The 13,219-nt window shown below is 62.1% G+C and overlaps 1 protein-coding gene and 1 non-coding gene across 6 annotated transcripts in view; both read left to right on the forward strand.

Annotated features, from left to right (window-relative positions):
* Positions 1-13,219, forward strand: part of AATK (apoptosis associated tyrosine kinase) — a 49,489-nt gene that overhangs the window by 23,451 nt on the left and 12,819 nt on the right. For 4 of the 5 annotated variants that reach the window (XM_063705758.1, XM_055389493.2, XM_055389494.2 and 1 more), the window contains 2 exons: positions 8,892-9,025; positions 12,194-12,338. In XM_063705758.1, coding sequence (XP_063561828.1) covers positions 8,892-9,025; positions 12,194-12,338 — 279 coding nt within the window. The remainder of the gene's footprint in view (positions 1-8,891; positions 9,026-12,193; positions 12,339-13,219) is intronic. The other variant, XM_055389497.2, reaches the window with a different exon arrangement.
* Positions 10,088-10,197, forward strand: MIR1250 (microRNA mir-1250). The gene has a single exon (NR_106448.1). It is a non-coding gene; the product is annotated as a microRNA mir-1250 (primary transcript).

Raw genomic sequence — 13,219 nt, forward strand, 5'->3', positions numbered from 1 at the left:
GTGCTGCAGTGAGCACCCGGTCCTAGGGACAGCCCTGTAGAAGCTGGGCCAGGTCAGGTGACGTGTCCTGGGACTCCAGGGTCCCGCACAGGCTGCCTGGGACCTGGGGCTGCTGGAGGCAGCTTCCGCCTGGGACGTGTGCACGTTGCGGGGGTGGGGGCTCACCGAGCCAGGTGTGGCCAAGGGCTTGGGCTGTGGGGCCACTCTCAGGCTCAGCCAGGCCACTCTCGGAACTCTCCCATGGCCTTTGAGGGAAGGCCGTGTGCCGGCAACGCTGTGGGCGGCAGCACCCCAAGCTGGGATCCCCCAGCTCTGTGCTGAGTAGGCGCCATCCTGGACCACGCCTGTGTTTTGAGCTGAGGCCACGCTGTGCCTGGAGCTGGCCTCCCTGTTCCTCTGTGTGTGGCCCAGAGTCCCAGGAGCCTCCTGTCCTTTCCACCGCGTGTGTAAAATGGCTGAGAGTGCCACCTGGTGGGCGTGAGGGTCACGCCGACGATGCGTCCACACCTCCGTGGATTGGGTGGTTACAAGTAAAGTGGACTTTGGGGGATGGGGACAGGGAGGCTGGCTGGCTGGGGTGGGGGTGGGGCTGGGTCCTTACTGCTCAGGGAGGCTCACAGGTGAGAAGCCACTCTCAGGAGGGTGGGACTGACTCAAAGCCGGCAGCCTGTTGTGGGGGTGTCTCCACCCCAAGCACTTCCTTCTCTTCCCTGCTCTTGGTCCCCTGCCAACTCCCTGTGGCTGGCTCTGCGTCTTCCCACCCCAACCTCTCAGCAGAGCCAATGCTCCAGAGCTGGACAATGGCCAAATAGACATTAACTTTGAAACTGGAGGCCAAGGCGGGAGGATTGATTGAACCCAGGAGTTTGAGACCAGCCTGGACAACATAGTGAGACCTGTCTCTACAAAAAAATGTAAAAATTAGCGGGTGTGGTGGTGCAAGGCTGTGGTCTGAGCTACTTGGGAGGCTAAGGTGGGAGGATTATTTGAGCCCAGGAGTTTGAGGCTGCCATGAGCCGTGATTGCACCACTGCGCTCCAGCCTGGGTGACAGAGCGAGATTCTGTCTCAAAAAAAAAAAAAGAAAAAGAAAAAAAAGAGCGGACCTGGTGGCTCACGCCTGTAATCCCAGCATTTTGGGAGGCCAAGGCGGGTGGATCACCTGAAGTCAGGAGTCTGAGACCAGCCTGGCTAACATAGTGAAACCCCATTTCTACTAAAAATACAAAAATTAGCCGGGGGTGGTGGTGGCAGGTGCCTGTAATCCCAGCTACTTGGGGGGCTGAGGTGGGAGAATCACTTGAACTGGGGAGGTGGAGGTTGCAGTGAGCTGAGATCATGCCACTGCACTCTAGCCTGGGCGACAGAGTGAGACTCTGTCAAGAAAGAAAGAAAGAAAGAGGGAGAAAGAGAAAGAGAGAAAAAAGAAAGAAAGAAAAAAAGTAACTGCTGGCACTAGAGGCCTCTAGGGTTAGCCTGGGCAGAGTCCTTGAAGCTGACCTGGACCTGCCCCCAGCGCGTCCAGCCACGTGTGCACAGCAGATGTACCTTCACCACCCCACCTTGGGACCAGCTGGTGCCAGGCCTGAGCCACTGCATCTGAGCATGTCTTTGAGGACTGATGGCGGCCCTCTGGGGACCTGCCCAGCCACCAAGCTTTCCGTGGCACCCCCACCCTTGCTGGGCCTGTCTTGTGTCCCAGGAGGCACAGGGGTTGGGGGCAGATACCACAAAGGCTTTTCTGGGGAGCCCCTTGGAAGGGCTGTTGTGTGAGTTTCCTGTGGCCGCTGTGGCCACTGATTACAGATTTCATGGAGTCTATTGTAGGTTCTGGAGGTCAGAAATTGAAAGTCACTTACTTTCTTTTGGGGGGGACAGAGTCTCTGTCGCCCAGACTGGAGTGCAGTGGCTCAATCTCAGCTCACTGCAACCTCCATCTCCTGGGTTCCAGCAATTCTCCTGCCTCAGCCTCCCAGGTAGCTGGGATTACAGGCACACGCCACCATGCCTGGCTAGTTTTTTGTATTTTTAGTAGAGACGGGATTTCACCATGTTGGCCAGGCTGGTCTTGAACTCCTAACCTCAGGTGATCCACCCATCTTGGCCTCCCAAGTGCTGGGATTACAGGTGTGAGTCACCGCGCCCGGCCGAAAGTCACTTTCACGGGCTATAGTCAATTCGGTGGAGGCTGGGCTCTGGGGAGAGTCCACCCCTGGCCTTTCCAGCCCCTTGCATCCACAGCTTCTAGCCCCCACGGCCCCACGGTCCCCACGGCCCATGGCTTACGGCCCCACGGCTCACAGTCCCCATGGCCCCACGGCTCACGGTCCCACGGCTCACGGTCCCCATGGCCCCACAGCTCACAGCCCCACGGCCCCACGGTCTCCCGGCCCCACGGCTCACGGCCCCACAGTCTCCCGGCCCCACGGCTCACGGCCCCACAGTCTCACGGCCCCACGGCTCAACGGCCCCATGGTCCCCACGGCCCCACGGCTCACGGTCCCCATGGTCCCCACGGCTCATGGGCCCCACGGCCCACGGCTTACGGCCCCACAGCTCACAGTCCCCACGGCCACACGGCTCACGGTCCCCACGGCCCCATGGCTCACGGCCCCACGGCCCCACGGCCTCACGGCTCACGGTCCCCACGGTCTCCCGGCCCCACGGCTCATGGCCCCACGGTCTCCCAGCCCCATGGCTCACGGCCCCATGGTCCCACGGTCCCACGGCCCCACGGCTCACGGCCCCACGGTCCCTGATTCTGCAGTCACTTCTCTCATCTCCAGTTCCTGCCTCCCTCGTCCAAAGACCCTCGGGATGACCCTGGCTCGCCTGGCAATCCGGGCTAATGGCCCCGCCTCAGGTCCTTACCTTAATCCCGCCTGCAAAGCTCCTTTTGCCATGCAAGGCACCCAGAGTCTCAAGTTTCGAGGATCGGGAGGTGGACAGCTCTAGGACCTGTTGTTCTGCATACACCAGGTGCCCCCTTACCAAATCTGGGGCAATTTGAGAATCAAACTAAACAATTATAGTAACACATTACAGCTCACTGGAATGAAAAGGAGCGCCTAAGTGTGACGTAAATAAATGGGAATGATAGTGTCTTGAGCACTGATACGAAAAAAGCAAGTGGGGGTGAAGGCCCTGCCCTCCCTCACGGCAGAGTGCACACCAGGAGACGCAGCAGGAACAGTAGAAACAGTCACCAGCCAGGCCCGGTGGCACATGCCTGTCACACCCATCATCCCAGCTACCCGGGAGGCTGGGCGGGGAGGACTGCTTGAGGCCAGGAGTTCCAGGCTGCAGTGAGCTGTGATCACCCCACTGCATTCCCATCTGGACAACACAGTGAGACCCCATCTCTAAAACAAAAAGAAATAGAGTCATCTTCTGGGGGTCCCGAGGGTGGCTGATTCAGGGCCAGTGGACAAGGCTGGTGGACAGAGGACTCATGGGCTGTGACAGTCCTGGTGCATTTTACCCACCATGGGTGAGGCCCTGGTTCCTTGTGTGGACAATGGCCTAAGAAGCCACAGCCTGGACACGTGTGTGCATGCCGGTGTCACGGTGTATCCACTGCAGGCTCACATAGGCACCCTCCAGCCCAGTTGCAGAGGAGGCAGAACTGCCCCCATTCTCACCATGGCCAGGGGCACAGCCTCAGCAGCGCAGTGGAGGGCTGGGGCATCAGCAGGGGTCACCAGGGTTGGGGGGTCTGCTTTGAAGTGACCTTTCAGTGCAGCTACTTGGGCTCTCGTAAGGCCTGCGGGAGGACCAGGGACCGCGGTACGGCCAGGCCAGGCTTGGAAGAGCCTGGGGGCCGCGCAGCATGTGTGGCAGCAGAGGGCCGGGCTTGGAAGAGCCTGGGGGACACCGTGCAGCGTGTGTGGTGGCAGAGGATTGAACAGTGGGATGCTGGTTTAAATGGGCTTTCAAGACGTTTCAGAAACAAAGCCGTGTGCAACTTGTGTCTTCCTGGGCACGAGTTTCTGGGCTGAGGTCCCAGGTACCCCTTCTCGTATCTGGGAAGAGTGAGGCATTAATGAGAGGGACAGGCAAGCAGACCCTACAGAGGCCTCCCCACCTGCTAGTGGGGGCTGGTCCCAAGGAGATAAGTGGGGCCTCCCGCGTGGCTTGTGGAGGGGCAGGCATGGCATCTGGAGCAGGGCAGTGGAGCTGGCAGAGCCAGGCCACCCTTTGGGTGTTTGTGACATCCCTGAGCCTCAGTTTTCATACTTGTAAAGTGAGAATGATGATACCTACTGAGCAGGCCGGTAGTGGGGACTGAGCCAGGGGATGTGTGTGCACACGTGTGCATTCATGTGTGTGCGTGTGTGCATGTGTGGGGGTGAGTGCCTGTGGGTGTGCACACGTGTGGGTGTGTGGGGTGCATGCATGCGTGTGTGCGCGCACGTGTGGGTATGTGTGTGTGTGCGCACGTGTGGGGGGTGTGCACGTGTGTGCCTACACATGTGGTATCTGTCTACGCATGTGTGGTTATATGTGTGTGCGTGTATGGGTATGTGTGCACGTGTGCGTTATCTGTGTGCACGTGTGGGGGTGTGTGCGCACTCACGTGGGTGTGCACACGCAAGTTGTGGGTGCACATGGGTGTGTGTGTGCATGTGTGGGTTTGCACGTGTGGGTATGTGCGTGTGTGGGTGTGTGTGCATGTGGGTGTGCATGTATGGATATGTGTGTGGGTATGTGTGTGGATGTGTGTGGGTATGTGTGTGGGTGTGCACGTGTGTGGGTATGTGCATGTGGGGGTATATGTGTGCACGTGTGTGCGTTGTGTGCACGTGGGTGTGTGCATGCATGCGTGCATGTGGGTGTGTGCATGCGTGCGCATGCATCTGTGGGTGTGTTTGCATGTGTATGGGTATGTGTGCACACGTGTGGGGGTGTGTGTGCACGTGTGCCCGTGGGAGTGTGTGTGCGTGTGGGTATGTGTGGGTGTGCATGTGTCGGTATGTGTGCACGTGTGGATATGTGTGCACGTGTGGGTGGGTGTGCACGCACGTGTGTGGGTATGTCTCTGCATGTGTGTGGGTATGTGCGTGTGGGTGGATATGTGTGCGTGTGTGGGGGTGTGTGTGTGGGTGTGTGTGCACGCATGTGTGGGTAAGTCTGTGTGCATGTGGGTGTGTGCATGTGGGTGTGGGTATGTGTGCATGTGTGTGCGGGGTATGTCTGTGTGCACACGTGTGTATGTGTCCACGTGTGTGTGTGCACGCAGGTGTGGGTCTGTGTGTGCACGTGGGTGTGGGTTTGCCTGCATGTGGGTGTGTGTGCGTGTGTGGGGGTGTGTGCATGCGTGTGGGTGTCTGCGTGTGTGTGGATGTGTGCTGCGTGTGGCTGTGTGTGTGCATGTGTGCCCCCGTGTGTATGTGCACGTGTGGGTATGTGCGGGTATGGGTGTGCACACGTGTGATATATACACATGCATATGTGTGTGTGCATGTCTGTGCAAGAACGTTCGTGTCTTGGCCTGTGTATAGTGTGTGCACAAGGTCACATGTATGGTTGTATGCATGCTACGCGTGCATGTATGTTTCGTGTTTTCATGAGGTGTGTGCATGTGTGTTTCATGTGTTTCCATGCATGCACATACGTGGGCACGTTTGTGTGCTGGATTGTTACAACAGGTGTCATGGTTCCCAGGGCACTAGTCCTGGCCCTTGGCATCTGGGGTCAGAGCCTGGTCTGTCTTACAAGCTGACAGTCAGCGGGGCCCAGGTAGCAGGTGCCTCTGATGAGGGCACAGAGAAGGCTCCAGGAATGCAGAGGCGGCAGTGGGTGCACTCGGCTGTGGGTGCCAGGGTGGCCGAGAGCAGGTGGGCCTGAGGGAGGCATCAGCCTGCGGCCGAGAGACTGTGGGAACCCCCCTCCTCTGCCCAGGGTCCTCTTGTGGCCACGAGGACAGGGCTGGGCGCACTGGTGTCCTGGACAAACCACCTCACTTCCACGGGACCCAGTGTCCTCATCTGCAAAGTGGGGTGGTAGTAATTCCTTTTTTTTTTTTTTTTAAGGCGGAGTCTTACTCTGTCTTACTCTGTCACCAGAGTGCAGTGGTGCAATCTCGGCTCACTGCAGCCTCCACCTCCTGGGTTCGAGCAATTCTCCTGTGTCAGCCTCCTGTGTAGCTTGGATTACAGGCTTGTGCCACCACACCCAGCTAATTTTTTTATTTTTAGTAGAGATGGGGTTTCGCTCTGTTGGCCAGGCTGGTCTCGAACTCCTGACCTCAAGTGATCCACCTGCCTTGGCCTCCCAAAGTGCTGAGATTACAGGCATGAGCCACTGCGCCCGGCAAGGGTGGTAGTGATTCTGATGAGGGAGGGTCTCTGGAGCTTCCGACAGCCGCTCTGACCCTCAGATGGGAACCGCTGTGGTTTCTGCTGCTCTGGGCACTGGTAGGGGCTCCAGAAACTGACCGCTTCTGTGGATTTGAAAGCCTAGGTGTGCCGTCTCTCCTTGCAACCCTCTGGCTCTGGCTGGCTTGTGTGGCCGTTCCCCCACCCCTACACATCCACCTTCAGGGACACAACCTTGTGCTCACGGGCAGGCCTGCCTGGTGCCCCTGCCCACCTCTGCCCTCCACTGAGTCAGCACGTGGTGCTGAATGACCCCCCATGGCCGCCCAGCACTGGGATCTGGGCCTTCTAGAGGGGAGGGGGGACTCACAGCAGGGCTGTGCCCCAGGGCCAGCTGCCTCAGTGCAGGGAAGGACCAGGCATGGGATGGCATCTTGCTGGGGGGAGCCCAGGGTAGCTGAGGTGGGGTCCTGGTGGTGGGGGAGGCTGAGGCCAGCTGCCTGCATTCAGGGGAGGACCAGGGAAGGGATGGGGTCCTGGGAGGGGAGCCCAGGGTGGCTGAGGTGGGGTCTGAAAAGGTCGTCGGTGGGAAGGCTGAGGCCAGCTGCCTCCATTCGGGGGAGGACCAGGGAGGGGATGGGGCCATGGGAGGGGAGCCCAGGGTGGCCGAGGTTGGTTCCGAAGGGGAGGTTGAGGGGGAGGCTGAGGTCGGGCCTCCTGAAGCTGCTCTTTGCCCAGCAGGTGGCCTGTCCAGCCCCAGGGCTCTGCTGGCTCTGAGGACAGGAGGCCAGATCCTTGGCCCCAAAAGGCCACAAATAGGTTCCTTCACTCATCCAGTGTGTCCCATGAGGGAAGGGCCTGCCAGGAGAGGGGCCAAGAGGGCATGGGCGAAGGTGTCAGAGGGGTGTGGACTGATGCCAGGCGGGCACCAGATGGAGCCTGGGAGATGGGCACCATGGCAACTCGCAGTTCCGGAGGGCGCTGGCTGCTTTGGAGGGCGGGGCCTGTTGAGTGCCTCGTGAGCCCCTGCCTGTGTTCCTGCCGTTCGGGTATGAGAACACAGGGCGGCTTACCCGGTGTGCAGGGTGTCCTTACACGCATGACACGCACGCCCGCACATCCCGGAAACCTCGCCTGGGATGACATCTGTTCACGGCCCTACCCGTTGGCTCGTCTCCACATGCGGCAGAGCTGGTTTCCTTCCCCGGTGACCCAGGTCTTGCTTTGCTGGCCACCCCCTGCCTCCTTGTCCCCATGGCCCTGTCTGGTCCTCACTCCAAGCTGTCCTGGTTCCCTCTTCCTCGTGTGTGGGGAACAACCTGGAGACCTGAGCAGGAAGCCTAGGCTGCCCTCACTGTCTTCTAGCTCACGCCACCTCCAGGCAGCCTTCCCAGATGCCCCATTAGCCTGCAGCCCTGGCAGAGCATGCCAGGTGATGTCAGCTGTGCCACCTCGGGCAGCCCTGCCCACACTGACCCTGTTTCTTGGCTCGACCAGTGGGGTAGAGATGACAACATCTTTGGGGGTGTGCTGGGCCAGGAGATGGGGTGTTGAGGGGTGTTGGGAGCTGAGAAGTTGCAGGTGCTCAGTGGCAAAAGGCACTGGGGGTGGCCGGAAAATCTCCAGGGCCAAGTGGAGGGCAGCCGGACAGAAAGCTCCTAGGGAAGGGCACAGATTGGAGCTGGGTGCGGTGGGATGGGGCGGGCCCAGGGGATGGAGCCAACGGATCAGTGTGCCCTCCCCTGCCCAGGGGACACCAAGGCTGGCCCCCACCATGCCATCCTGTGGGCAGCAGATGGACCGAGCTTCCTCGAAGCCTGGCTCAGCTCAGGTGTCCTGATTTGGAAGCCGGGCTCAGCTCAATACTCCGGCGTTGGGAGGGATGCTGTACTGTCAGTTCCCCTCTGGGATGAGGGGCTCCATGGACCAGCAGCTGCAGAACGGGGTTTCCCCACGGTTTCCAGGACAGAAGCAGCACCAGAGGGGCCTGGCAGTGGGTTTGGCAAGGGGACGGATTCGAGGCAGCAGGTGGCACACGGGAGCCCTGCTGCCTGGCAGAGGCAGCACCACCTTCTCAGGGACAGTGAGGTCCTCGCACCCCAGAGGCTGGAAGGGCCTTGAGCCCCGCTGTCCCGAGCCTGGTGTGTGGCCAGCAGATAGCAGCCAGCAACATGGTCTCCCGTGTTTGACAGAGTCCATGTTCCCTTCCCAGCCCCAGAGGGGCAAGGTGGGGTGACTGGGATCTGGGAGGGAGATGGGGGTCCCACTGTAGCCCCTGAGATCCTGACCTCTCAGGGGTATCTGTGAACCCCAGAATTGGGAACTGGGTAGGCTCTGGTCACTCTGCCAACCCTATGTCCCCCTGGCGAAGCCAGGGTGGTGTCCAGTGGCTGACTGCAGGCTCTGGCCACGTGCTCGCCACACTGTGAGGTGTGGGGTCTGGGGTGAGAGGTCAGGGTGCTGAGGCCCAGCCTGGAATGCAGCAAGTCCAGGTGGGGCTGTGGAGCCCAGAGCAGGGGCAAGGGCCTGGCCGGCCCTCAGCCATGGCCACTCTCACCGCACTGCTCTCCCGCAGACGGCGCCCCGCTCAGCGAGCTGTCCTGGCCGTCCTCCCTCGCCGTGGTGGCTGTGTCTTTCTCCGGGCTCTTCGCCGTCATCGTCCTCATGCTGGCCTGCCTGTGCTGTAAGAAGGGCGGTATCGGGTTCAAGGTGAGGCCTGGGGGCCGCGGGAGCTGCCGTGGGATCCCGCAGGCGAGGCCTGTAGCGTCCACTTGACCCTGAGCTTCCCTCCTTCCCGGGGCCATCAAGGTGGCTGCTGGGTGGCCGTAGTCGCTGTGGGGCCACCTGGGGACCACGTGGACGCTGGCCCAGGGACTCCATAGCTCCTCCTCAGGGACCTGCCCCAGCTTCCTCAACTTTGAGGCCCTCTGTAGGGGGCGTGGTCTGACGCTCCCACTCCAGCCTGGGGTTGGGCCCGAGCACTCATGGAGGCTGAGGACAGCCTTGCAGGGGGTGTCGGGGGCTCTGGAGCTGGTGTGGGAGGGGGCTTGCCTCCCTAGAGGCCCGACTCCTGGTGGAGGAGCTGCCTCTGCAGGGGGCTCTCACGTCCCTCCAAATTCAATCTGCAAAGGGGAGTCCGGGCTGCCCAGACAAGCTTCCCGGCACAGGGACCTTCTTGCCAGTTGGAGTCACCTTGCGCGGGGTATCTTCTGCCCTCTGGAGGGGACGGTGTGTGATGCTAGAGCCCAGCCTGCTGGTTAGGGAGTACCGCCAAGGGTGAGGCCTGGCCTCACTAGGCTGCCCCTCTGGAGGCCAAGGCCCCTGGCCAAGGACAGGTGCCAAGCACTGCTCCTCCCCCTGCAAACCCCCAGCCCACCTCCAGCTGTAACTCTGAGCAGCAGGGAGGGCCAGGCAGAAGGAACCCCGGCCAGCATCGCCTCCCCCTCCCAGAGTCTCCATGGGTCCCATTCCTGCTGATGAGCAAATGACACCCTGGCCTGGACCTCCGGTGGTTCACACGCCCACGGGGGTCAGCCCCACCCCTGGGCCAGAGGTCGGATTCCTACGCCGGGAGAAGTCAGGGAGGGAGGAAGGTGGGAGGAGGCATTCTGCAGCGCACACAGCACCCCGTCCGTATCTCAGGGTGCCTTCCTACTAAGTGACCCATGCCTCAGCTGGCGTCACCCCCATTTGGGAGACAGTCCCAGAGTCCTCCCTGCCCCTGGTATGTCATGACGCAGAGTGGGCCAAGGAGCTGGCTCTGCCCACCTGTCCCGCTGGCCTGGCAGGTGACGGTGCTGGATGTGGCCTTTTTGCCTTTTCTAAAGGCCACGTTTTCCAGCCCATTCAACCTTCCAGAGCCCTCTGAGGTGGCCGCAGGCCCCATCAACCAGTGAGGAGCTGCGTGCCTGGGGGGCAAAGCTGTGGCCCCAGGCTGTGGGGTCTGCACTCCTGCCCAGAGCCCCCACCCTGCCCTGGGGATGTACCCCTGACCCGCTGGCACCAGGGACCGGGCCAGGCAGCGCAGGCGCCTTCCTAGGGATCCCGAGGCCAGAGCCTCAAGGTCTTGGCGGGGGCAGGAGTGGAGGTGGGGCCTGGGTGGGACGAGTGGGGCTATTGTATAAGTGGCCCCTCCTCGGGGCACTGTAAGAACAAGGCCCCAAACAAGGGCTGGCCACAGCTCCTCCTCCTGCGCCCTCCTCACCTCCTTGGGAACATGGTGCCCGGAACATTCCAGCACCAGTGTGCCCCTGGGAAGTCCTGCCTCCACACTGGGCTCCCTCCTGGGATTTGGGGACCTGCGCTGGGCTCCCTGGTGGGGAGCTGTGCTGAGGGAAGGGGCTGGGCAGGCCCCCAATGCTGACCCTGTGCTACCTGATTGCACGCTGTATCGGCAGGACCCGGCTGGCCCCCGGGCAGCAGGTAATGCCTGGAGCCCGGGCCCGACCCCAGAGAGAGACAGCGTCTGTGTCCTGGGCCCCTCTACAAAGCCCAGATGGGTGGGGCCGGGCCGGGCCGGGGCTGGGATTGGAGGGCCCAAGAGGGGGCTTCTGGGGTGGTCTTCTGGGTCCTGTGGAGGGGAAGTTGCCCAAGCAGCACCTGCGTCCCCCATCCCTGAGTGGCTGTGTGCTCCGAAAGTGCAGGCTGGGCCTGGCCTGCGGGAATACCGACAGAGCCACCCACCCCTCTCTTTGCAGCCCAAGGAAGGGAGGCGTCCCCAGGGTCACACGTAGTGCGTGAGGAGCCCAGGCCTCCCCTCCCATTGCACCTGCCTGTCCTCAGACTCACCAGCCCGGGTGCTGGCCAGCATCCAGCTGGAAGTCCCTTGACCCCTCTGAGCCTCAGCTTCCCCACCAGGGCACTGGGGGTTGTGAGGAGGGACAGAGAGGCTGTACCAAGTGCTCAGGGATTGGGGCTGTCATTGTGTGCCTGGAGCAATTGCTTTCAGCTGGGCCCAGGACTTTGGAGACTTTGGCTCTCAGCGCAGGAATGTGTCCTGGACTTGGGGGTGGGGTCTCCCCTATACAGGTGCAGCCTCTACATTTCAAAATAGCAGCCTGGCAGGGAGTGGCCCAGCCCTAGGCTGCACGGAGCCAGGCTCTTAAGGAGTCCTGGGAGCTCCGGAGGTGGTGTGGCCACCAGGTGAAGGTCCAAGGCTGCTGGGGCAGATGGCGGTGGCAGGTGGGCTGCCCAGGGTAAAAGTGGCCGGTTGGCTCTGGGCTCCCAGACATCCAGGAATGCTCCTTGTCCCGGGAGGGGTGGGGGCACTTAGTTGCTTCTCCCACAGGACTGTGGGGCAGGGGGTGATGGAATTCCTGTCCCCGAAGCTGCGCCATGGGAGGGTGGGACCCCAGGCACGGCCCGGGGTGAGGGGCTGCTGGGGATGTGGGTGGCTGAGAGGTGCAGGGGGCTGATTCTGGATGGGCAGGGCCAGCTGGCCTGAGTGCCCTCACCTCTGTCCCTTGGTTCCCTGCCTCTAGACCCTCAGGCCCCAAGGTGGGGCTCAGCCTGGGCTGCCCGCCAGGGAGGGATGGGGGAACTGAGGCCAGGCTGAGGCGCTGGTGCCTACAGCTCATCGCGCCCTTTCTGGAGTCTGAGATGGGTCCTCTTGGCTCTGGGATCTGCCTCTGGCCCCTCATGGAACAACTGAGCCTCTGGTGGGGTGCGTGGGGGTCAGCAAGAGGAGACAGATGGAAGGGCAGTTAGCAGGGCTGCTGGGCCATTGGCCTGCAGGGGCGGTGGCTCCAACTCTGGGCCGAGCACCCCCTCCTGCCCTGCCCTGGGAGCTCGGCCCTGGAAGAAAGGGGCCTTTCCAGGCCCAGCCACACCCTTCCTTGACCTGCGAGAAGCCCCGCTCATGCCCGGCCTGGCCCGCAGGAGTTTGAGAATGCGGAGGGGGACGAGTACGCGGCCGACCTGGCGCAGGGCTCCCCGGCCACGGCAGCACAGAACGGGCCCGACGTGTACGTCCTGCCACTCACGGAGGTCTCCTTGCCCATGGCCAAGCAGCCTGGGCGCTCAGGTGAGGACTGGGTGGGGAGATGGGGTGGCCTCCCTCCGGGGCCCAGGTGCTGGGCGTTGGGTGTGATCTGGGGGAGCCAGGGAGACTGGAAGACTCAGCTCTGGAGTGGGGGCAGCACAGGGCTGGGAGTGGCCTGTGGGGTAGACGCACTGTGCAGCCCTGGACTCCCTGTGGCTGCGTCACAGGCCGCACTGTGGGGCCAAAGGTGCATGTACCTCTTTCTCCTGGGCCTGGGGGCCGACCAGGGGTTGGCAGGTTCCAGGACAGCCCTCGGCCTCCAGCCTCCCCTGCCCAAGGGGCTGCTATGCACAGGGACAGGGGTGGGCACGGGGCAGGGGTGGCACTGGGGCAGGGGTCCGGGCTCCCTGGTTCTGGACATGGCCATGTGCTGGGGGCAGGGGCTCTTCTGCAGTCCAGGGATGCTTGACCCCAGATTCCTGCCCCCTTGAGCGCCAGCCCTTCAGGGACACGGGTTCCATTGTGCATGGCAGGAGGAGGGGCACTGGTGGGGCCCCTGTGGGTGGGTGGTGAATCAGCCTTTCACTCAGGCTGGGAGAAGGGGCCGAGGGGTGGGGCTGACCCAGGAGTGCAGGTGCAGGCAGGGCCTCAGCCACAGCCTCATCTGCCCCCATCCTAGGGTCCTAGGCCGACCACTCACATGGGGCGGACGTGCTGGGGAGGCTGGGGGTGAATGGCCAGGCTTCAGGACCTCCCAGTTCTGTCTTGGAGCCTAGGTGGTGGGTGGGGGTCCCTCCAGAGCTATCAGATCTCAAGCCCCCTCCCAGGAAGCTTCTAGCCTGGGGCTTCCCCCATCACTGCCCACCCCCAGCTCCTCTGGGAACACAGAGGCAGGAGGGGTATCAGGCCAGTGGGAGGGGCCC

The sequence above is a fragment of the Gorilla gorilla genome, chromosome 4 (assembly GCF_029281585.2).
Source record: "Gorilla gorilla gorilla isolate KB3781 chromosome 4, NHGRI_mGorGor1-v2.1_pri, whole genome shotgun sequence".
In the NCBI taxonomy this organism is placed as follows: Eukaryota; Metazoa; Chordata; class Mammalia; order Primates; family Hominidae; genus Gorilla; species Gorilla gorilla.